Genomic DNA, 25035 nt, shown 5'->3' with positions numbered 1-25035 from the left:
AGTCAGAGATACAGCGCCCCTGGCTTCAATCCATCCCCCCCCCCCAAAATCGTCGCCAACAAGTAGGGTATAAGTTACTCCCCTAAATAAATCATAATCCCTAGGAAAGAAATGACCTCAAAAATCACCTTCCAAACCAGCTCCCAATTCCCCCTAAGTTTTGTGTTTTAGAAGCGGTCATTTCCAGGCCTTCAACACTCTTTGCAACTCTACCGGGAGTCGAGTAGACCCACTATGGGTCATTACATGCTTACTTTTCTCAAGCTAAGCAGGCCGTGAAGTGCTAACGGTCTCAGAACACTCCGTGCTCCAGGGTTGACTCGCGGGAAGGCGTGGGTGGGTGCGGGGATTGGACTAAGAGTCTCCCCCCGGAGGTGGGGGGGTCTGGCCCACAATCCCTCGCGAGGGTGGGAAAGGCAAAGGGTGGGGGCAGAAAAGGGGGGACGGCTAGCGAGAAGAGTCAAGGGGCTGGAATACTATAATAAGCATAGATTAATCCTTATATGACTGCTTCCTGGACTTGTCACACCAAAAAATTGGTTAACTAGCCTGTGTTCTTTTATTGCTCCCACTATCCCCACTCAGGGAATTAATTCCTGTTAATGACTGAGGCTTCCACTCAACCGGACAGTTCAGAGACAATGTGATGTGTAGGGCCTGCTGTGCCAAGCTCTCCATTCCTAAGATGGAGGCCATCCATCTTTTTATTGTCACCGTGTACATTAAATGGAGAAACCCTAAACGGTATATGAAGGAATCACTTCGGAAGCCTGGGAGGTGTGAAAGAAAACACGTATTCCCCACAGTCGCAAAGCTAAAGCCTCGTGCAGTCAGGCCGCAGAGCCCGCCCCTTCCGCTTTACGATTGACGTCACAGCCCGGGCGCGGGAGTGCGGAGTTTTGGTCTCCCGGACTTAGCTACAGGGGTGGGGTCTGCGTTATAGTGTACTTAGGCATTCCTCTTTGAAATGCAGCGGGATTTGGTGAGTTTCCCGCTGTCTCCTGCAGTACGGGTGAAGCTGGTGTCTGCAGGTTTCCAGACTGCTGAGGAACTCCTGGAGGTGAAACCCTCCGAACTCAGCAAAGGTAAGGACTGCTGACGGCAAGCTTAGGTACGCGGTCGACTCTCGCCCCCGCCACCTCAGTCTTCTTTCTCCTGCTCTCAGGCTTCAGTTCAGTCTCTGTCTGCGTGCTGCCTCCCGCGGCCTCGTTTAAAAAGTGAAAGAATTCCTCGAGGCCACTTGAAATTCGTCCGAAGGGGCCCAGGATGTAGCTCAGTAATCGTGGGGCAGCAACACACACACACACACACACACACACACACACACACGCACGCACAAGAAACCAAAACAAAGAACAGTTGTTCACTGGATGGTTGGGAAAACCGTGTTTGTGGACACCCCCCCCCCCCCCACTACTGGGGATTGAACTCTGGTTGGTGCTCTACCATTGAGCCACATCCTCGGTCAGCCCTTTTGAGACAGCCTCATTAAGTTGCCGAGAGGCTGGCCTTGAACTTGGTGCCCCTCGTTTCAGCCTCCCAAGTGGCTGGGATTACAGGCGTGTGCCACTGCACCTGACTTTACTATCACTCATGTTATCTAAAAAAATTAATGAAGACAATCCATAATTGTGTTTGTTTTTTAAATCTCTAAAATCAATGGTCTATTTGTTATTTTACTTTCAGAAGTTGGAATATCTAAAGAGGAGGCTTTAGAAACTCTGCAGATTATAAGAAGAGAGTGTCACACAAATAAACCAAAATATGCTGGTGCGCCAGAGTCAGGCAGGAAGTGTACAGCACTGGAACTTCTCGAGCAGGAGCAAACCCAGGGCTTCATTATTACCTTCTGTTCTGCACTAGATAATATTCTTGGCGGTGGAGTACCCTTAATGAAAACAACGGAAATTTGTGGTGCACCAGGTGTTGGAAAAACACAATTATGGTAAAGTAAGATGTTCCCCTTTTAAGGGCAGGTTTAATAACATTTTATGTAAGTAGTAGAGTGTGGTGTGCTGTGTGTTTACAGTCAAGAAACCATAAAAGGTGTGCTCTTAATTTTGTATATGTGTGTGTGTGCATAGAACAAAACCCAGTTCACCATTTATATTACTTCAGTACCATATCTTGATAAATTGAAACAATTATTTTGGTATCAAAAATGTTTCCTTTGCAATATGATGGTCACGAGGCAGTCTTCTGTTATTAATTCACTCCTGAGAATATATTGGAAAGTGAAATGTTCGAAAGTGGATTTATGCATAAGATAGGTTTCTATTTCCAGAAGCCTAGAAAGCACTAAAAATTTCTTAATCTTGGTTTTATAGGCACAGTCTTCCCCTAATCCAAGCATCAGTTGATTCACAATTATCTGGTCCACAGAGAGTCAGCCATCTCTTTTGCTTGGGGAGTATATTTGCATTTATAAAACTTTAGTGGTACCTAACTGGTCATTACCTGGAGTTCGAAAAACACTGCAGTAGATGATCATGATAACATTTCTTGACAGTATGCAGTTGGCAGTCGATGTGCAGATACCAGAATGTTTTGGAGGAGTGGCGGGTGAAGCAGTTTTTATTGATACAGAGGGAAGCTTTATGGTTGACAGAGTGGTAGACCTTGCTACTGCCTGCATTCAGCATCTTCATCTTATAGCAGGAACACACATGGAAGAAGGTAAGTTAACAGATGATCCTCTTTCTTTCTGTGTAACAAAGGTTGTTTGCATTTGCGCCCATCTCAGAACTCAGCAAGAGACCATTCTGAATGTGAAGCTTAATGGTTTAACAGTGTATTAACGTCAAATGCTCTTGCATCTGTTACAAGCACTATAGCTGGAACTGGCTTTTTCTTCCGCTTCTGTGGACCTCATTGTAGTAATTCTGGGGCAAACCAATGCATGTATTTCAGTGTATGACTTCAAAACATCATATTCCAACTGTCATCAGATGTGGACATCATATTATGAGTGAATATTGTTAGGTGCATTCAGTATATGTTGACTTCCACACTGGTTTTCCAATAACCAAATGCTTTGAAATCTGCATCTAGAAATGTTCAGAATGTTAAGCTGTTGACCTTTGGGGGCTTTGAATAGTATATAATTTACTTTATAACTGCATTAATTGTATCATTTAAGAATTTGGGAGGCTTTTAGGGGGTATTTATTAGATTAAAAAGGATTTTTTAATAAGATAGTTTATATTCAAGTTCTTGTCCTTTCAGTTACTTTTTTTTTAATTGTTCTTTTTACATATATATGACAGTAGATTACATTTTGACATTATACATACATGGATTATAACTTATTCCAATTAGGATCCCATTCTTATCTCTTTTTAAAAATATTTTTTAAGTTGTCAGTGGACTTTATATATATGTGGTACTGAGAATCGAACCCAGTGCCTCAAACATGCTAGGCAAGCGCTCTATCACTGAGCCACAACCCCAGCCCCCATTCTTATCTTTTTAATTATTATATAAAAGCAAGTGGGTAGTTTGACTATTTTCTTTTGCTTTATTTTTATCTTCATCTTATTTATTTATTTCTTTATTTTTGTAAGTGTGGTACTGGGTATTGAATCTACGGCCTTGCACATCCTGGGAAAATGCTCTTCCACTGAGCAACATCCGGAGCCCTTTATTTTTATTTATTTACTATTTCTGTTTGTTTGTAGGACTGGGGATTGAAGCTAGGGGCACTCTACCACTTAGCCACATACCCAGCACTTTGTCTTTTTTATTTGTTTATTTTTAATTTTTATTTATTTTTGGTACTGGGAATCGAACTCAGGGCACTCAACCTCTGAGCCACATACCCAGCCCTATTTTGTATTTTCTTTGAATTGCTTAGCACCTTGCTGTTGTTGAAGCTGGCTTTGAACTTGAGCTCCTTCTGCCTCAGCCTCCCTAGCCGCTGGGATTATAGGCATGCGCCACTGTACCTGGCTTGTATTTTTTGAGACAGATGTCCTTAAGTTGCCCAGGCTGACCTTAATTTTATACACCTGCCTCAGCCTCCCAAGTAGGTGGAATTACAGGCATTTGCAGTCCTTATATTTTTCTCTAGAAGCTTAAGAAAGGGATGCTTTTCATAAGATGCTTGTACTTCCATTGAGCAACTATAATTAGCTGTATATTTTCATTTTCATGTAGGTACTAAGTGTCTTAATTAATCACCATTAACATCTACTAAAAGACATTGTACACTGGCAGAACATGTCACCCCCAAATATGCCATTTTGGCAAAAGGTTTATTTTGAGCTGAAGGCAATTGAGAAAAAATATAAAGGAAAGCTTTCTACCTTGTCCGTATTTTCATAAAAACAACGCAAATGTGCTAAGGTGTTTTCTCTCCCCTCTCTGCCAAGGAAAGACAAAAAATAATCACCAGAGGCAATTTTAGACTCTGTCAGCATGGAGGAATCAGCCAACAGAGGAATCTAAGTAACAAACTTCATTAGCTAGTCTTTTTATTTTTTTTTTTTTATTTTTAAAAATATTTTTAGGTGTAGATAGACACAATACCTTTATTTTGTTTATTTAGGTTTTTGTTTTTTTTTTTAATGGGGTGCTGGGGATCAAACCCAGTGCCTCACGCATGCTAGGCAAGCGCTCTGCCACTGAGCCCCACTCCAGCCCTTCATTAGCTAGTCTTTATCTTCCATTAATTTCCCATATATTTGCCTTCCTACAATTTGTTAGCTCTAGAGACTCAAGGTCCTTTTCCTTTGTCTTTTCACTTCTCTAAGAATTTATTGTTCCTTTGGTAAAATGAGCCAAAATTCTAACCAAGTTTTTGAGATACTAATCTTTGGACTCCCATTTGTTATATATGTGATGCATATATGTTATTCAATTTTTGTTTTTCTATTGTTAAACTGTCTTTGTCAGTCTAGTTTATTTCAGCCAGAGAACTTGTTAGTAGGAAAAAACACTTTTTCCACCCAGATGTGCTGGTGTATTCCTATATTACTAGCATCTTGTTAGGCTGAGGCAAGAGGATTGCAAGTTTTTTGAGGTCAGCCTACACAACTTAGCAGGTGCATCTCAAAATAAAAAATATAAAGGACTAAGGATGTAATTCAGTGGTAGAATGTTCCTGGGTTCAATCCCCGGTAAAGTCCTCTCCCACACACACAGGTATTATTTAACTACAATCATCAACATATCCATACGAGTAAAACTTAGTAAGATTCTGTTTTGTTTTTCTTTAGAACACGAAAGAGCTTTGAAGGACTTCACTCTTGAAAATATTCTTTCCCATATTTACTATGTTCGTTGTCATGATTATACAGAACTACTGGCGCAAGTTTATCTTCTTCCAGATTTTCTTTCAGGTCATTCAAAGGTATGAGTCAAACAACTGAAATATAACTAACTAAATATCTTTGGATGTGTTTGATAAGCATGAAAAATAACTATGAAGTATGGTAGCATAAAATTAAAGTCAAAGCCAAAAAAGAATATGTCTTTTTTCCCTGTCCTACAATATATTTATATACATTTATGTTTATTTTGTATATACGTATATACTATTCAAATTTCAGTTTCAAAACTACTTATGTATACTTGTGTATATATGGTAGTTTTGAAGTTTAAATAAGTTTATTTATTTATTATTTATTTTTAAAATAATTTTAAAATTGAAATATCAAGGAACTATAAAGTTGAGTTTATTTCTTGGTTCTTATGATCTACATATCTTTTCTTTTGTCATTATCACAATGCTCGTTTTGTTTAGTTAGCAGTGTCGGGATGGAACCCAGGGCCTTACACATGTTAGACAAGTGTTCTACCACTGAGCTACACCCTAGCCCTACTTTTTACTTTCCAATTTGGATGCTTATATTTATTTTTTATTTTGCTTTATTGCTCTAGCTAGACTTCCAGTGTAATGTTGACTAACTGATGAAAGTGAACATTCTTGTCTTATTACTGATCTTGGGGAAAAGTTTTCATTTCAGCATTAAGTAACTTAATCTTCATTATTCACAGATTCCACCCCCCCACCCCCTACTGGAGATTGAACCCAGGGACATTCTACCATTGAGTTACATCCCCAACTCTTTTCTTTTTTATTTATTTATTTATTTTAAGTTGTAGATGGACCCAATGTCTTTATTTATTTACCAACTTTATGTGGTGCTGAGGATTGAACCCAGTGCCTCATGCATGTGAGGCAAATGCTCTCCAACTCTTTTTTATTTATTTTGAGAAGGTTTCACTGAGTTGCCCAGGCTGGGCTTGAATTTATGATTCTTCTGCCTCAACCTCCCAAGTTGCTGGATTTATAGGTGTGTATGTACCCCATACTGACAAAGTATATAAATGTAAATTTGGTTGGTTGCTAAGATTTATTTGTAACCCCCAAATCAATACTAACAATGCTTTATAGTCATTTGTAGATATGTTAATTTAAGCTACCATAATAAAAATGCTATAGATTGGATGGCTTAACAACAAATTTTTATTTTCTTACAGTTGTGGAGGCTAGAAATCCAACATAAAGGTTCAGGATGATTTGCTTGCTGGCAAATCTTCCTGGCTCACAGTCACCTCATGTGGTGGCGGGGAGGGAAAGAGGGAGGGGGGCAGAGAGAGAGAGACTGACTGTGAGTGAGAGGGAAAGGTTTGAAAGAGAGACAGCATGAGAGTGAGTGAGAGTGCATGTGCATGTTGTCTCTACTTACAAGGACACTAATCCTGAAGGATCAAGGCCCCATCTTTATGACCCTCATTTTATTTAACATTAACCTTACTTACTTACTTAGAAGCCTATTCTTCAAATACAGTTATGTTGTATGTTAAGGGTTCAACATGAATTTTAGGGGGACATAGTTCAGGCCTTAGCCTCTGCCCCTGGCCCTCCCCAAATTCAAATTCTTACATGCAAAACACATCTATTAGATCACAGTTACCTCAAAAGATTTATCTGGTTCCAGTATCAATTCTAAAGTCTAATTTAAAGTCTCATCTAAATGTGTTGGTAGACTCAAGTTAGAGTTCACCCTGAAGTAGAATTCCTCTCTAGCTGTGAGCCTGTGAAAACGGAAGAGTTATGTGCTTCTAAAATACAGTGGTAGGACAGGCATCAGGTAGGTATTTGCATTCCAGTACTGAGGATTGAACCCAGGGGCACTTTATCACTGATCTATACTACACCCCAGTCCTTTTTTTTTTTTAATTTTGAGACGGGATCTTGCTAAGTTGCTGAGGATGTCCTCAAACTGTGATCCTCCTGCCTCAGCCTCCAGAGTCGCTGCCTGACTAGTACTGGTTCTTCTTTGCTTACCAATTCCTCTTTCAATTCATCCTCTATTGCTGTAGGCTTCAAAGAGGAACCAAGCCACTTCCTTTAACACTTAGAAGTCTCAGCTAAATAGCCAGTTTTCTTCTCTCTCACTTTTTATCTTCCACAAAACACTAGACTACAGCAACTAAGTTCTTTGCCACTTTATAACAAGGATCACCTTTCCTCCAATTTCGAATTACATGTTCCTCATTTCTATGACCTCACCAGAATCACCCTGGCCCCTTTTTGTATTCTTCTTTAGGTACTGGGGATTAAACCCAGGGACATTTTACCATTGAGCCACATTTTATTTTTATTTTGAAACAGGGCCTCACTATGTTGCCGAGGCTGGCTTTGAACTTGCGATCCTGCTGCCTCAGTCTCCCAAGTTGCTGGTATTACAGGTGTAAGCCACTGTGTCCTGCTCAGTATCATCCATATTATTTGTGTGTGTGTGTGTATAAAATGTCCACATATCTAGCAAGCATCTCAAAATTCTTCCAGTTTGTACTCATTACTCTGTTCCAAAGCCACTTCTACATTTTCAGGTATTTGTGACAGTAGTACCTCAGTTCCTGATACTATAATGTGTTTTAGTCAGCTCTGGTTGTCATAATAAAAATATCGTAGATTTGAATGATTTAAAAACAGAAATTTCTCACAGTTCTGAAGACTAGAAGTTCAAGATCAAGGTTATGGCTGATTTAGTTTCTTGTGAGGGATCTCTTGGCTTGTAGATGCACCTTTTTGCTGTGTCCTCAGTTGGGAGAAGGGAGTGAGCTTTCTGTGTGTGTGTCGGGGCGGGGGGGGGGGTGCTACTTGGGATTGAACCCAGGGGTGTTCTGCCACTGAGCTATTTCCCAGTTTTTTTATTCTAATTTTGAGATAAGATCTCTCTAAATTTCTGAAGCTGGCTTCAAACTTGTGATTTCCTCCTGCTTCAGCTTCACCACAGATTACAGGCATGCATCACTGAACCCAGTATCTAGTGTCTCTTCTTAAAGTCACTAATTTTGTCAAATCAAGATATATATCTTATTATCTCATTTAACCTTAATTATTTCTTTTGAGGCCCTTTCTCTAAATACAAACACTTTTGGGGGTAGAGTTTCAACCTGTGAATATTGGGGGGGAACAATTCATAGTTGCAGACATTTATATCATGTAAAAAACTGATTTTCCTTCCAACACATTCCTAGCTGAGGTTGAAGAAGATGATGCTTCACCTTCTTGTTTTAGCTCTCATACTGTAAACATGAGTATCTTTTTTGTGTGTTCTTTTTGTTTGTTTTAATTTTTTAGTTGTAGTTGGACACAATACCTTTATATATATATATATATATATATATATATTTTTTTTTTTTTTTATAAATTTATTTTTTAGTTTTAGGTGGACACAATATCTTTATTTTACATTTATGTGGTGCTGAGGATCGAACCCAGTGCCTCGTGCATGCTAGGCGAGCACTCTACCACTGAGCCATGACCCCAGCCCAAGTTTATTTATTTATTTTTATGTGGTGCTGAAGATTGAACCCAGGGCTGGATGAGTGCTCTACCGCTGAGCCACAACCCCAGCCCATTGTGTGTTCTTTTTAATGCTGCATTTTTTTCTTTTTGTTGGTGATTTAAATGTTTAAAATGTCCCTCAGGTATAGTGCTTAACTGCTGGATAGTGTTTCTAAGCACAGGAAGGGTGTATTATGCCTTATGGAGAAAATACATGTATTAGATAAGTTGTTGGGTTTTTTGGTACAGGGGATTGAACTCGGAGGCACTTGATCACTGAGCCACATCCTCAGCCCTATTTTGTGTGTTATGTAGAGACAGGGTTTCATTGAGTTGCTTAGCACCACACAATTGCTGAGGCTGGCTCTGAACTCGAGATTCTCCTGTCTTAGCCTCCCGAGCTGCTGGGATTATAGATGTGTACTACTGCACCTGGCTAGATAAGTTTTATTCCTGGGTAAATTATTGTGCTGTTGGTTGTAAGTCAATATTAATAAATCAATATATAATAAATGTTTTAAACAGGAATACACATGAATAAGGTTATGTAGCCTGGTATGGTGGTGTGTATAATCCCAGCTACTTGAAAGGAGTGGAGGATCACAATTTGGAGGCAGCCTGGACAATTTAGCAAGACCCTGTCTCAAAGTAAAAAGCAAAAAGGGCTGGGGATATAGGTCAGAGTAGGATAGAATGTCCCTGGGTTCAGTCCTCAGTATGGGGGGGGGAAGGGTGGAGTGTATACATTAATCAATTGATGAAAAATGTAACCAGAGGTTCATTGAAATGTAACCCTTTATTTTCCCTGGGAACAATAATTCGTTATTCACTGTTGGTAGTAGTTTATAGAATATATAGAACTACAAATTATAAGAGTCAACTTTGAAATCACCTATGTTTTTTTTTTTTAATTGTTTGTTTTTGAAGGTACTAGGGATTGAAACATGGGGCACACTATTGCTCAGCTACTTACCCAACCGTTTTTATTTTTTATTTTGAGACAGGTTCTAACTAAATTGTCAGGCTAGCCTCAAACTTGCAGTTTTCCTTCCTCAGTCTCCCAAGTTACTGGCATTAGGCATGTGCCACCACATATGCTTTCATTTTTATATTCTTATACTTTTACCAGTTACAGAACTCTTGGTTTATTTTTATTTTTATTTTTTTGTCAGTTCAATTATGTTATCCAATCACCTGGCTTTGAGAATCACTGAATAAATATAGAAGACTAGGGGTACTAGAGGTTGAACCAAGAGCCTTTTGCATGCTAGGCAAGTATTCTACCAGTGAGCTACACTCCCAGCCCTTATTAAAGGTCTCATTTAATTGCTTAAACTAGACTTGAATTTTAGATTCTTCTGCTTCACCTTAGACAGTAGCTGGGATTATAGGCATGTACCACTATGCATGACTTTTTGACCAATTCCTCTTCTCCATTGGTCTGCTGGTAAATATTTATTTTTATTTATTCATTTAAATTTCACCACTTCAAAAGGAAAGGCCCTACCCATTTCTTAATCGTTCCCTGTTCTTCTCTCCTAAGCCCCTACAACTATCAGTTCGTGTTCTGTTTCTGTAGATTTACGTATTCTGGATATTTCATATAATAAATATATGACCTGTATGTCTGGCTTTTCCACTTAGCATGTTTTTAGAGTTCATCTGCATTGTAGCATGTGTCAGAATTTTATTCCTTTTTAATAATATTCCATTGTATATATATAGTATAATATGTTTATCCTTTAATTAGTTGATAGATACTTAGATTATTTCTTTTCTTTTGGCAGTTGTGAACAGTGCTGCTATGAGCATGTATTTATAAATATTTGTTATAGTACCATTTTTCAGGTTTCTTTGGGTATGGTCTAGGAGTAGAATTGCTGAATCATATGGTAATCTTGTGTTTCAACTTTTTGGGGACCCACCAAAATTTTTTTTTTTTTTTAAACAGTGGATGAACCACTTTATGTTCCCACCAACAATGTATGGGGGTTTTGTTGATTTTAATTTTTCTAAACTTGTATTCATATCCAAACTATGCCATGATTTGGAAAATCAAGCTACCCATAGCCACTTGACTATGTTTAATAGTCTGTTGAATAGTCAAGTGATACAAGAAGTTGACTATATCATTAATGAACAGATACTGTTGTAAAAATGAATGCTGGGGGCTGGGGTTGTGGCTCACTGGTAGAGTGCTTGCCTTGAATGTATGAGGCACTGGGTTTGATTCTCAGCACCACATATAAATAAAAAATAAAGTTCCATCAACATGAAAATGAACAAAATAAAATTTTAAAAAATGAATGTTGGTTACATTTTTGCTTAAGTTAACTAATATGATAAAAATAAAAAAATAAAATTGGCTAAGTTTCATTTTGTTTTGCTGAATTGACTTTTTTCTCCCTTCTGGATAGTAGACACTAAACCCAGGGGTGCTATATCACCAGCCCTTTTTAATTTTTATTTATTTATTTAAAAAAATTTTTTTTCAGTTGTTGATAGACCTTTATTTTATTTGTTTATATGCAGTGCTGAGAATTGAACCCAGTGCCTTACACATGCCAGGCAAGTGCACTACTGCTGAACCACAGCCCCAGCACACCCTTTTTTATTTTTATTTTAAAAAATTATTTATTTTTGGTACTGGAGATTGAACCCAGGGGCACTGAGCCACATCCCCAGCCCTTTTTATTTTTTTATTTTGAGATAGGGTCTCACTAAGTTGCTTTAGGACCTTGCTAAATTGCTTAGGCTGACCTCAGACTTGTGATCCTCCTGCCTCAGCCACTTAAGCCCCTGGGATTACAGATGCATACTACTGTATATCTGGCTGAATATTTCCTAGATTTTTGGTGAAATTCACAATGTAATGGCTACAGATACAACACATTTTAAAATTCTGATTTGGACATTTTCTACCTCACATTATTAAATGGACTTTTTATAGATAATAAAATAAGCTCAGATCTGTGGCTAATTTGTTAGCTGATTTCCATGGAGAAAATACTGCCATTATAGATGATTTCAAGCTATTGACTTGATGGCATTAATCATGGAGGTGGAAGAAGAGACAACATTCATTAGCCTGTCTTTCTATGGTATTTCCCCTGTAAAGGACTATAGGTATGGGTCACCATGCCTGCATCTGCTGAAGAGGGTTTTTTGTTTGTTTGTTTTGTTTATAATGTAACAGGAACCCTGAAAATAAAATTGTTTTGTTTAATTGGGCAGTGGTGGGGGGTGTGCCCTCAGTGGTAGAATGTGTGCTTAGGGTGCACAAGGTCCTGGGTTCGACTCCAAACACCAAAATATGTACATATGTGCATAAAATTGGTATATTTAATGGAGAAATTTGTTTAGCTTTTTTTTTTTTTTTTCCCCTATGATGCTGGGCATTGAACCCAGGCTTCATGCATGGTAGGCAAGTGTTCTATTATTGAGCTGTACCTCCAGTTCTTTACCAAGAATTTAAATATGGGCTGGGTTTGTAGCTCAGTAGTAGAGCACTTGCCTTGCATGCGTGAGGTACTGGGTTCAATCCTTAGCACCACATAAAAATAAATAAAATAAAGATATTGTGTCCACCTACAACTAAAAAAAAATGTGCTTTATCAGTTTAAAATAACTCTATAAAAACCTGTGTATACTGGCAAGTTATATGAAAATTGTTATTATTTCTTTTTCTTTTTGAGTTAAATTGTCAAAACAAGGGTGCCTTTTAATTTTTGGTAATTACTTCAGAAAACAGTGTATAAATAGATTTATAAATTTCCAAATGAAAGCCTTTCTTTGAGGAGTTAGAAAAAAAGCCCTTGATTTTAAAGTATTTTTTGTAATGAATTATGCTTTTTGGATGCCATTTTTTATTATTTTTAATATCATTATCTCTTTCTTTAGGTTCGATTAGTGATAGTAGATGGAATTGCTTTTCCTTTTCGCCATGACATTGATGACCTATCCCTTCGAACTCGATTACTAAATGGCCTTGCCCAGCAAATGATCAGCCTTGCAAATAATCACAGATTAGCTGTAAGTATTACTGATCAAGAGAGTTTCTTTAATAAAGTCAAGACTGTATAAAATATTAATGTCTACAAATACCAAGGTAGATTTTGCCTTACTCTACAAAGGAAAAAAATACGTACATGCAGGGTTTTTTTGGTTTTGTTTTGGTACTGAGGATTGAACCCAGAGGTATTTTACCAGTGAACCACATTTTCCAGCCTTTTTAAAATTTTTTATCTTGAGATAGGGTCTCACTAAATTGCTCAGGGCTGGCCTCAAACTTTTGATCGTCCTCCTTCAGCTTCCTGAGGTGCTGGGTTATTACAGGTGGATTACACCACCACACCCAGTGGACGCAGTTTTGAAGGTTGTTTTATTTTGGTTTGGTTTATAAAAAGAATTAGTACTAGTCATAAGTGTCTTGTATCTGTTTTCCTGCAAAATAACAAGCATAATCAATGTAATTAAAAAAAAAAAACTTTGATAAATAAATGCCACCTTTGGTAATTGTATTTTATCTTTATCTAAATATATATTTTGTGTTTATAACGTCCTCATTTTTGTTTAGTAAGTATTTCATCATTTCATAGTAAAAAAATCATAGACTCATGGATTGGAAAAAATCATAATGTAAACAACCTAGTGTATTAAGGTAGAGCCAACTCTTTGAGATTTGAATGTGAAAAGAGAGGTAAATATAAGCTCAGAAATAAAGAGATAAAAAAGTAAGCTTTTTTTTTTTTGATATCACACAAAATACCAGACCAGCTTTGAGTTTACAATCCTGCCTCAGTCTCCTGTAATTCCTAGCTGGAATTACAGGCACACACCTCATGTGGCTTTTTTATTTTTTTAAACTTTAAACCACCTGTTTACCATTACTTTCCATTCTGCTACCCTATCTTACCACTGACAAACATACTTTTGTTAGGAGGAAGATGGAAGATCAAACTGTTTTACTTAATTTTTTTTTGTTTTTACCCTGATTAGAGTCTTTAAACACATCTTTGCAATACATGATAAGTTAATAAAGAATTCTTTCTATAAAATTTAAAACATACATATTTTCTTTGAGTTTCAGATTTTTTGCCATATTCTGAGAAGGATAGCTTCTATGTTTGAATTAATTTTTGCCATTAATTTAGCCTTGTTAATACCTGAATCAGTGAAGAATCCCCAGTAGAGGGCACTCAAGACTAACGGGTTGCATAGTTTTTTTAAGTTTATTTATTTTCCCCAGACTAAATTTCACTGTGTTACCCAGGTTGGACTTGAACTTGAGATCCTCCTGCCTCAGCCTGCTGAGTAGCTGGGATTACATAGGTGTTTCACTGCACTTAACTAGGTTTTTGTTTTAACGGTAATAGCTTCATCTTTTTTTTTTTTTCTTTCTTTTATCTTTCTGTGTTCCTGTGAATGGAACCCAGGCTTCATACATGATAGGCAAGCCTTCTGTTATTGGGCTATGTCCCCAGCCCTTTTTATATTTTATTTTGAGACAGATTCTTGTTAAGTGTGGTCTCAAACTTGGAATCTTCCTGACTCAGCCTCCCTAATGGCTGGGAGTACAGGCACATGCTTCTGCATCTGGCTTCAAATCAATTTTCCTTATTTTGGGCAGGGGTACTAGGGATCAAACCCAGGGTGCTCTATCTCTACCCCTTCTTTAAATTTTAATTTTGAGACAGGGTCTTGCTCAGTTGCTGAGGTTGATCTAGAACTTGGAGTCCTCCTGCCTCAGCCTCCTGATTTGCTGGATTTATAGGTGTGTGCCCCATGCCCAACTAGAATAAATTTCTTAATGTGAAAGTATTAAACCAAAGGAATCTTTTTTTCCCCTCCCTGTAGAACTAGGAATTTAACCCAGGTGTACTTTACCACTGAGCTATACCCGTAGCCTGTTTTTTTTTTTTTTTTTTTAACAGGATCTAACTATGTTGCTTAGGGTTTTGCAGAGCTGATGAGGCTGGCCTCAAACTTGCAACCTTCTTCTCAGCCTCCCTCGTAGCTGAGATTTCAGGTGTGTGCCACCACACCTGGCAAAGGATTCTGTTTTTAAGCATTTTGCTTGAGCGTTTTCTTTCATACTATTAAATTACTCTCAGAAAGCATGTTCCAAAATATGCTCTCTTTTAGCAATGAATGGAAATTCTTGTTTTCCCACATCTTTCTCACCCTTTGGTATTACCAGTCTTTTAACTCTTTTCCAAAATGAAATGAGGACAGGGTCTTGCTGAGTTGCTTGGGGCCTTGTTAAATTGCTGAGGCTGTCTTTGAACTTGCAGTTCTCCTGTCTTGGCCTCCCTGGCCACTGGGATTACAGGCCTATGCCACCATGCCTGACTAGGAAAGTCCTTTTAAAAATGTATTTCTAGGGCTGGGATTGTAGCTTAGTGGTAGAGCACTTGTCTAGCATGTGTGAGGCACTAGGTTCAATCCTTAGCACCACAGAAATATAAATAAATAAAATCAAGATATTGTGTCCATCTACAACTAAAAAAAATTTTTAAAAAATGTATTTCTAGCCAGGCTTGGTGGTGTATGCCTATAATCCCAGCAGTTTGGGACACTAAGGCAGAAGTATTGTGAGTTCAGCAAAAGTATGGTGCTAAGCAGCTCCAGGAGACCCTGTCTCTAAATAAAATACAAAATAGGGGTGGGGATGCGGCTCAGTGGTCGAGTGCCCCTGAGTTCAATCCCCAGTACCCCCTCTCAAAAAATAAATGTATTTCTTTAGTTATTAGCCAAAAATTTTATAACTGCTTTAATAAGGTGTAATTCACTTATCACTCACCCTTTTAAAGTAAGTAATTCAATGTTTTGGGCAAATTCAGGAAGTCATGGAAAAATCACCACTGTCTAATTTTAGGACATTTCTAGTCACTCCCAAAAAGAAATCTCTGCTCCAAAATGACCCTTCAGACTATTAAAAATGTCTATACCTTTATTTTCTTCTCTAAGATCTCATGGAAATTTCTTCTGTTGCAAACCTGATGTCATGTACAGGGAAAGTAATTCCATAAAATATAGTTCCAAATTTAAAAACAAAAACCATTCTGCCCTCCCCATAGTCCCTAACAACCACTCATCTGCTTTATGTCTCTTTGAATTTGTCTCTTTTGGATGTTTCATATAAATAGAATCATGTAATATATGACCTCTTTTGTGTGGCTTCTTTCACTTAGCATAATGTTCTCAGTAGTCACCTATGTTGAACTGGGGATATAGCTTAGTGATGGAATGCTTGCCTAACATATTAAAAAAACACATAGATTCATTCATGTTTTAGCATATATATGTATCCTTTTATTATTTTATTGATATTAGTGCTTGAACCCAAAGGTGCTTTACCACTGAGCCACATCCCCAGCCTATTTTTCTTTTCTTTTTATTTTTTTGTACTGGGGATTGAACTCAGGGGCAATTTACTACTGAGCTACTTCCCCAGCCTTTTTTATTTTTTATTTTGAGACAGGGTCTTGCTAAGTTGTTTAGAGCCTTGCTCATTTGCTGAGGCTGGCATTTAACTTCTATCATCCTGTGTCAGCCTCTGAAGCCACTGGGATTACAAGCATGTACCCCATGCACAGCTTTTACTTTTTATTTTGAAACAGAGTTTTACCATGCCACTAGGGACTTTGCTAAGTTGCTGAGTCTAGCCTCAAATCTATAATCCTCCTACCTCAGCCTCCCAAGTCACTGGGATTATGGGCAGGTACCACCATGCTCTCAATATCCTTTTAATGACTAAATAGTTTTGCATTTTCTGAATATGCCACATTTTGTTTATCATCAGTTGAAGGGCATTTGGATAGTGAAAGTTTTGTTTTGTGAATTTAACCTTTATTTTATTTATTTGTTTTCATGTGGTGCTGAGGATTGAATTTAGTGCCTCACATGTGCTTTCCACTGAGCCACAATCCCAGCCTCGTGAAAGTATTTTTAAAGCTCTGAAGTTTATAATTTCAAAATGATTGTTAATTTTACTGTTTTAAAGGCTTATTTATAATGAGAACCTTGGAGTAATAACATGGTCATTTGTATCATGTTGAGTCCAATATTTTTGTAGAAATAGTATAATTATTTTGTAAAGATTTGCTAATAATTCAAAATTGAATTTTAGGATGTTGGACAGCTGGTTCATTTTCTTGAATATATGTAATGGATAAGCTAAATACTAGGAACTAGTTCTGGCCAATAAAACTTTTGAAAAGATAGAAATTTGCAGTCTAGACCTTTGAAATGCTACTGAGGAACTGCATTTCTAGTTTTAATTTAACTTTTAAAAAGCTACATGTGACTAATGGCTATGGATCTGGTCATCATAGCTCTAAATAAAAAGTGTGGGCATAAGCAAATATTCTAGATGCTAAAACTTAAGCAGAATGTACAGTAAGAAGGATTACTCAGCATTTTGGGGAAGCTGGTTAGTCATACACTTCAGTTAATTACCAATTTAAATTCCTGCCTAGCTTGTTCTAAGATGCCTGGTATAAGGCAATGAATGAGGAAGGTACTATGGCACTTAAGGAGTGAATAATTTTAAAAAGTCATGTAATTCATTTGGTATCTGATTGAGATTAAAATGAACTACAGAGTTATTTCTAGCTAAACAAAAATTTTAGTTATGTTGCCATTGCAATAGAAACAGCCAAACAGCCTTTTCTTTTTTAAAAAATCATTTTTTTATTATTATTATTTAGAAATCTTTTTTTTTTAACCTTAACTTTATTTTTATGTGGTGCTGAAGATTGAACCCAGCGCCTTGCACATACTAAGCGAGTGCTCTACCGTTGAGCCACAGCCTCAGCCCCTTGTTGTTTATTTTTTATGTGGTGATGGGTATTGAACCTAGGACCTTATGCATGCTAGGCAAGTGCTTTACCACTGAACTATCTCCCCAGCCCAGGCAGCCTTTTCTTGAGAGCTTGTTTGGAGGTTCTAGCAGGGGAACAAGCTACTTATATACCTTTGACTGAAGAAAAGTCCTCCTCTATCAGGGAAGATCTGCCTCTTGGACCGAGCATGCAGCTCTGGGAGGGATGCGCAGGGAGCATTGAGGAAGGAAGGGATACCCTTCTAGCCATCCAGAGTCAGCTGAATCAACCCTGGTGATGAATGGGTGCCAGATTTTATAGGCAGATCGTCCTCACATCCTGAACAGCATTTTCTTTCTTTCTTTCAAACAATTTTTTTTTTTTTAAGTAGGCAACTTATATTGCTTTTCAGAGAATTCTTTTTTCTTTAAGAGTTTCAGCTTGCAAAAGTAACTGTCTTCTTTCTGGAGGGATGTTTAGTAATGGAAGAATATTTAAAATAACCATTTGGGTTGGGCCTGGTGGCACATGCTTGTAATCCCAGTAGTTTGGGAGGCTGAGGCAAGAGGATCATGAGTTCAAAGCCAGCCTCAGCAACTTAGAGAGGCCCTAAGCAACTGTTTCTAAATAAAATACAAAAAAGGGGCTGGGGATGTGGCTCAGTGGTTGAGTGATTCTGGGTTCAATTCCCAGTACAAAAAAATAATTATATATATATGAACAATAATAAATGCTGGAGAGGATGTAGAGAAAAAGGAACACTTTTACACTGTTGGAGGGATTGTGAATTAGTACAACCACTATGGGAATCAGTATCAATATTCCTGAAAACACTAGGTATGGAACTAGCATATGACCCAGGTATTCCACTCCTCAGTATTTTTTATTTTTATTTATTTATTTTTTTAGTTGTTGATTGACCTTTATTTATTTACTTATATGTGGTGCTGAGGATCGAACCCAGTGTCTGCACGTGCTAAGTGAGTGCTCTACTGCTGAGCCACAACCCCAGCCCTCCACTCCTCAGTATTTATCCTAAAGAATTAAAGTCAGGATACTGTAGCGATAGATGCATACCCATGTTTGTAGCAGCACAATTAACATTAGCCAAACTATGGAATCAGTCTAGGTGTCCATCAACAGATGAATGAACAAAGGAAAAAATGACATATGTACACAGTATAGTTTTATTCAGCCATAAAGAAAAATGAAATTATGTCATTTTTAGGAAAATGGATGGAACTTGAGACTATCGTGTTAAGTGAAATAAGTCAAACTCAGAAGCTCAAAAGTCCTATGTTTTCTCTCATTTGTGGAAGCTAGAGAGGAAAAAGGAAAAGATAGGTGCTAGGGTAATCCCATGAAAAGCAAAGGGAGATCAGTAGAGTAGGGGAAAAGGAGGGGGACCAGGGAAGAGGGAGAAGTGCTGGGGTGGGAATATTGGTCAGATTATATTGTTATCTTGTGTGCATGTACTAATGTGTAACAATAAATCCCACCATCATGTACAACTATATGCACCAATAAAAAGTCTGGTGCAAAGAAAAACAAATTTAAAAAAGCATGGGGTGTGCGCTGGGGATGTAACTCAGTGATAGAGTGCCCTAGATTTACTTCCTAGTACCACCAAAAGATAAAAGTTTACTGTTGGGGTTGTGTGGAGGGGTGGCTCATAGATTATGTGGAGAATGGTCAAGGCCTTGGGTTCAATCCCTAAAATAAAAAAAATAAAGTGATTGTCAAAACATGGAATCTTTGGCTAGGACTGTAGCTCAGTGGCAGAGCACTTGCCTGGCATGTGTGAGGCACTGGGTTCTATCCTCAGCACCACCTAAAAATAAATATATAAAGGTATTATGTCCATCTACAACTAAAAATTTTAAAACAAAAACATGGATTTTTTACCATAGGCCACTTTTTCATCCAAGAGAATTAGTAATATTTTTAGCTTTGAAGGCTATCTCTGAGTATAGCAACAACTGGTTATTACTAACAAAGTATTATAGTTTTAATTTAGAATTTGATCTGGTTACTGAGTTTTCCTATTTCTATTTGTATTATACTTTATGAATTTAGAGCTCATATTTTTTTCTCACGTGTTTTTTCTCTGTAAAATGATAAAGTTTAATGCCATATTTGTCTCCTTTCTAAACATATTCCTTTGAATAAAGATATTCTAGCCAGGCTCGGTGGTGCATGCCTAAAATCCCAGTGGCTTGGGAGGCTGAGGCAGGAGGATCGCGAGTTAAAAGCCAGCTTCAGCAAAGTGCTAAGCAACTCAGTGAGACCCTGTTTCTAAATAAAATACAAAAAATAGGGCTAGGAATGTGGCTTAGTGGTCAAGTGCCCCTGAATTCAATCCTCAGTACAAAAGAAAAAACAAACAATAGATAACTGTAATCTGAGTTACTTGGGAGGTTGAGGCAGAAGGATTGAGAGTTCAAGGTCAACCTGGACAATTTAGGAGACTCTGCTTAAAAAAAAAAAAAAAATTCTGCGGGAGGCAATAATGGTAAAGAACTCTGAATCTTTTAAGCCTCCGATTTCTTATGTGTAAAACTGGAATAACAATCAAATTTAGCCACATGCAGTGGTGCCCCCTATAATCCAAGAGACTCTGGAGGCTGAGGCAGGAGGATTGCAAGCTTAAGGCCAGTCTCAGCAATTCAGCAAAGCTCTAGATAACTTTGGGAGACCCTGTCTCAAAATAAAAAATTAAAGGGTCTGGGAATGCAGCTCAGTGATAAAGCTGCAAAAATACAGTACCAAAATAAAGTACCAAAAATAGTATAAGAAAAATAGTACTCCATTATAGAATAGTTGTAAAAATTAGATAAGGTAATGAAAATAAATTGTATTTAAAAGTTTCTGGAATGTATTCAGTACTCAATAAATATTCATTACCACTATGATGTTGCTGCTGCTGTTCTGGTTATCTTACTGACTTGCACAAAACTTGAATTTTTTTAAAAAATATTTTTTAGATGTTAATGAACCTTTATTTTATGTATTTATTTGTGTGTGGTGCTGAGAATCGAACCCAGTGCCTCACACATGCTAGGCAAGTGCTCTACCACTGAGCTACAACCCCAGCCTAAAACTTAAAAGTGAAGGTTTTCTAGTTCTCCAAGTTATGAAGCTTTTGTTCTTTGAGTCTTTATGTATTATTTGATTTGGTTTATTTTATTCTAACATTTTTACAGAAAGAACTTCTCTGTTCTTATCAAGGTTAGGCAATTCACAGTAGGCCACAGATGGTAAGGAACCTGCAGAGTTTTGCTCTAGAGTCCAACCTATGCCATACCACTTTTCTACTGCCGCCCCCACCCCCCCCTTCTTACTTATTAAAAAGTTTTCTGATTGGGAGGCTTAGGCAGGAAGATTGTAAGTTTGATTGTCAGCATGGGCAACTTAGATTTTGTCTCAAAATAATAAAAATAAAAAGGGCTGGGGATGTAGCTCAGTCCAGCCCCCAGTACTGAAAAAAAATTTTTTTTTTCTCTGAATGTGTAGAGCACTGTGAACAAGGAAGAGGTACAGTTTTCTTTCCTGAGAGTAACACCAATTCTTGATGTTGCTTTGCTGCAACTGTTGCCTACCATTAATGATCATTCTTTATTTTTTAGTGGGGAAGAGATTGAACCCAGAAGTGTTTAACCACTGAGCCACATCCCCAGCCCTTTTTTATATTTTATTTAGAGACAGGTCTCACTGAGTTGCTTAGGGCCTCACTAAGCTGCTGAGGCTGACTTTGAATTTGCAATCCTCCTTGCCTCAGCCTCTGCAGCCGCTGGGATTACAGGTGTGCACCACCACACCTGGCTCAATATACTCTTCTTTTGGGATCTGCCAGCTCTGTTCAACAGCTATGATCTTTGTCAAGTTACGTACTTTTTCCTGCCTTAGTTTCTCCAGCTCTAAAACTGACAAGATTAATATTTGTATTTATATGTATAGCACCCAAAATGTTACTGGGTTTGTGGCAAGCCCTCAATATAGTAGCTAATACTGTGCTAGGTGTGGTGGAATACAATTGTAGTCTCATCTACTTGGGAGGCTAAAGCAGGAGGGTTGCAAGTTCCAGACTTGGCAGCTAGGCTTGGGGTGTAACTCAGTGGTAGAGCATGTGGGTAAGGCCTTGGGTTCCATCCTCCATATGGGGGAAAAAAGTTTTTAGATAACTATTTTTATGAGCACACTTTTTTTTTTTTTTGGTACTAAATATTTGAACCCAGGGCACTTAACCACTAAGCAAAATCCCCAGCCTTTTTTGTTTTTTATTTTGAGACAGGGTCTTGTTAAGTTGCTTAGGGCTTCCTTAAGTTGTTGAGGCTGGCCTTGAATTTGTGATCCTCCTGCTTCAGCCTCCCAAGTCATTGGAATTACAGGCATGTGCATTGGAAAAATTTTTTTTAATCTAAATATGTTTGTGTTTAACAATTTCTTTAGCAGTTATTGTATTTAGAAATCACAGGAGAGTGTACTTGATCATTTTGGGGAGAGACTCAGGTGAGTCTGACTTTCCCACATTTTTGCTTTTTTAGGTAATTTTAACCAATCAAATGACAACAAAGATTGATAAAAATCAGGCCTTGCTGGTTCCTGCATTAGGCAGGTAAATTAATGAGATGAGCATTTTTAATTTAACATTTTTTTCTGCCTTTTCATTTGATGTTTATTGAGTGCTATAAGGTCTATGAAAGCAGAGAGTGTTTATTTTGCTTATTGATAAATCTTAGCATCAAGCACAGTGTCCTTTCACTAATTTAACAGTTACTGAATATTTACTGTCAAGTACCTGAAATACAAATATTCAAAAAATTACTGCTACTATCAAAACCTCACAGTGGTAGTTAAGAGAAAAGAGTAATCCATTTAAATACATATCATATTACCATGAGTAGACTTATGACTCTGTTCCAAGCCTCAGCATGATTTTGTTAGAACAAAATGCCACAAGATGTATTTCCACTAAAATCTGTAAGAATATATATATATATATATTTTTTTTTTTTTGCCAGGCACAGTGATGTACATCTATCGTTTCAGCTACTTGGGGGACTGAGATAGGAGGCTTGCTTGAGTCCAGGAGTTTGAGGGCAGCCTGGACAACATAGATCCCATCTTAAAAAAAAAAAAAAAAAAAAAAGAGGCTAATGATTTGTAGTATTTCCCTAGATTGGTAAAACTCTATTAATCTTAGCATGTGACTCACGTCCTTTGATTTTTAAATCCAAGTACATTCTTGTTATGTTAAATTTGATGAAGTAAAACTATATTTTGTTAGAGGTATTCTAAGGAACTTATAGCCTAGTCAGCAAGGCAATATTAAGTTTTGTTCTTTTCTTTCAGGGGAGAGTTGGGGACATGCTGCTACAATACGACTAATTTTTCAGTGGGACAGAATGCAAAGGTAGGTACAGAAACAAGTTAATAATTGTGAATATTAGGTTAATTATGCTCATTACTTATTAGTTTCTTAGGTAGTTCCCAGAATGAGATTTATAGTGACCCAAAACTAATGCTTTTGCTGCCTCGTCTGGCATTACTTATACTAAACATAGAAGCATATTGTTGTGTTGCACATTTAACTACATAGAGAATTTTTTGGAATTTTAAAATGATGGGGTGCATGCACCTGAAACAAGTAGGTGACTAAGGAATGCCACCTTCTAAAGCTCTCTGAAGTAATTTATTAGCCATACAGAATGGTACTCTGTGTTCCTGGAAGGAACTGAAAGAAGAATAAAATAAAGACAAAAGAAAAATTTTGAGGTTAGCTTTAGGACTAATTTTAATATGGAAAATAGGATGGCTTTTTAGTTGCTTAATATAATTCTTGTATGAAATTGTGTCTTTTTTTTATTCTGCTTTTATTACCCAGTTACTTACCTGCCTTTCACAAGTATTGTTCTTTAAAATAAAATCATGGCAGCATGAAACCTTTGTGTTTGTTTTTAAAGCTGCTGAGCTATTGAATGAACCAGCTTTCCTTTTCTTTAAAATAGGCCATTGAAAGCTATGAAGTCTTTTATTCTGTGCCTTCAAAAAATGTCAGATTCATGCCAGCTTTTCTGCCTTGTGATTAATTGGCATTACTTACAGACCTTGGCATGGAAATACTCTAATAATGGAGGAAACTGAGGCAGTACATGGGTAAAGATGGAATAATCACCCCCAAACTGAGGCAGTACATGGGTAAAGGTGGAATAATCACCTAAAAACATATTGGGCCTAGTCAGTGACATTGTTTTTTTTCTAAGTTGCATTTATTTGTTCTAAAACTGAAAAAAAAAAAAAAAAAAACAGGCCTAAGTTAGTTTTTAGTGACACTAAGCTCATAGCAAAACTAATTACACTTGGGCATACATATTTTGCATTGATTTGTGTAGTCTTTGTTTCCTTGAAAGATTAGTATTTCCAGCTAGGCATGGTGGCACACACTGTAAATCCAGCTACTTGGGAAGGGCTGAAGCAGGAGGATTGCAAGTTCGAGGGCAGCCTTGGCAACTTAGCAAGACCCTTTCTCAAAACTGAAAAAAAAAAAAAAAAAAAAAAGGGCGTGGGGGTGGGGGTGCTGGGGATGTAAGCTTATTGGTAGATTGCCCCAGGACTGGGAAAAAAAGAGAGAGAGAGAGAGAGAGAGAGAGAGAGAGAGAGAGAGAGAGAGAGAGATGGTATTTCCAAAGAGCTTAGGTAAAATTTCCCCCATAATTTTGTCAGCTTTCAATTGTTGTGACAAAATAAACTGAGAAAAACAATTTAAAGGAGGAAATATTTATTTTGGCTCACAGTTTCAAGCAATTTAATAGTTGCTTGGTCCCCATCACTGTGGGCTTCTGTTGAAGAGAATATCATGGCATGGTGTTGTGGAGAAGAACTGCACACCTCATGGTGGCAAGAGGGGGCCCAGGAAAGCAGCTGGGGACAAGATGTAGTTTTTAGGAACATGTCCCCAAGGACCCAATCCCTTCAATTAGGTCCCACCTCCTACAGTTTTTACCACCTACCAATATCCATTCACGTGTGAATCCATCAGTGGGTTAACTATGGATGAGGTTAGAGCCCTCATGATTCAGTCACTTCTGAAAATCCCCTCTGAACATTGCTGCATTGAGGACCAAGCCTTTAACACATGAGCCTATGGGGAATATTTCAGATTCAAACCATAAAAGTAATGAATGGTGTTTTACAATTACCTATTTCCCCCTAATTCTGTAAATAAATTATTGTATACTTATTGAGTATTCCTTACCCAAAATGCTTGGGACCAGAAGTTGTTTTAGAACTGTTTTTTTTTCCCCCAAATTTTAGAATATTTGTAAATACATAATGAGATATCTTAAGAATAGGACCCAAGTGTGAACATAGTTCATTTGTGTTTTAATATACACATAGCCTGATAGT

At 37.5% G+C, this 25035-nt stretch overlaps 1 protein-coding gene and 1 pseudogene across 1 annotated transcript in view; both read left to right on the top strand.

The window, feature by feature from the left end:
* The first annotated feature begins 874 nt into the window (after positions 1-874).
* Positions 875-25035, top strand: part of LOC139701325 (DNA repair protein RAD51 homolog 3) — a 32788-nt gene continuing 8627 nt past the window's right edge. The window contains exons 1-7 of the mRNA XM_071603125.1: positions 875-1085; positions 1687-1945; positions 2510-2676; positions 5217-5350; positions 12704-12835; positions 22173-22239; positions 22981-23041. Coding sequence (XP_071459226.1) covers positions 968-1085; positions 1687-1945; positions 2510-2676; positions 5217-5350; positions 12704-12835; positions 22173-22239; positions 22981-23041 — 938 coding nt within the window. The 5' untranslated portion in view covers positions 875-967. The remainder of the gene's footprint in view (positions 1086-1686; positions 1946-2509; positions 2677-5216; positions 5351-12703; positions 12836-22172; positions 22240-22980; positions 23042-25035) is intronic.
* LOC139702588 (small nucleolar RNA U3) lies at positions 21110-21279 on the top strand (annotated as a pseudogene).

Source organism: Marmota flaviventris, chromosome 17 (genome assembly GCF_047511675.1).
Source record: "Marmota flaviventris isolate mMarFla1 chromosome 17, mMarFla1.hap1, whole genome shotgun sequence".
Lineage (NCBI taxonomy): Eukaryota > Metazoa > Chordata > Mammalia > Rodentia > Sciuridae > Marmota > Marmota flaviventris.
This window is presented reverse-complemented; position numbering and strand designations above follow the sequence as displayed.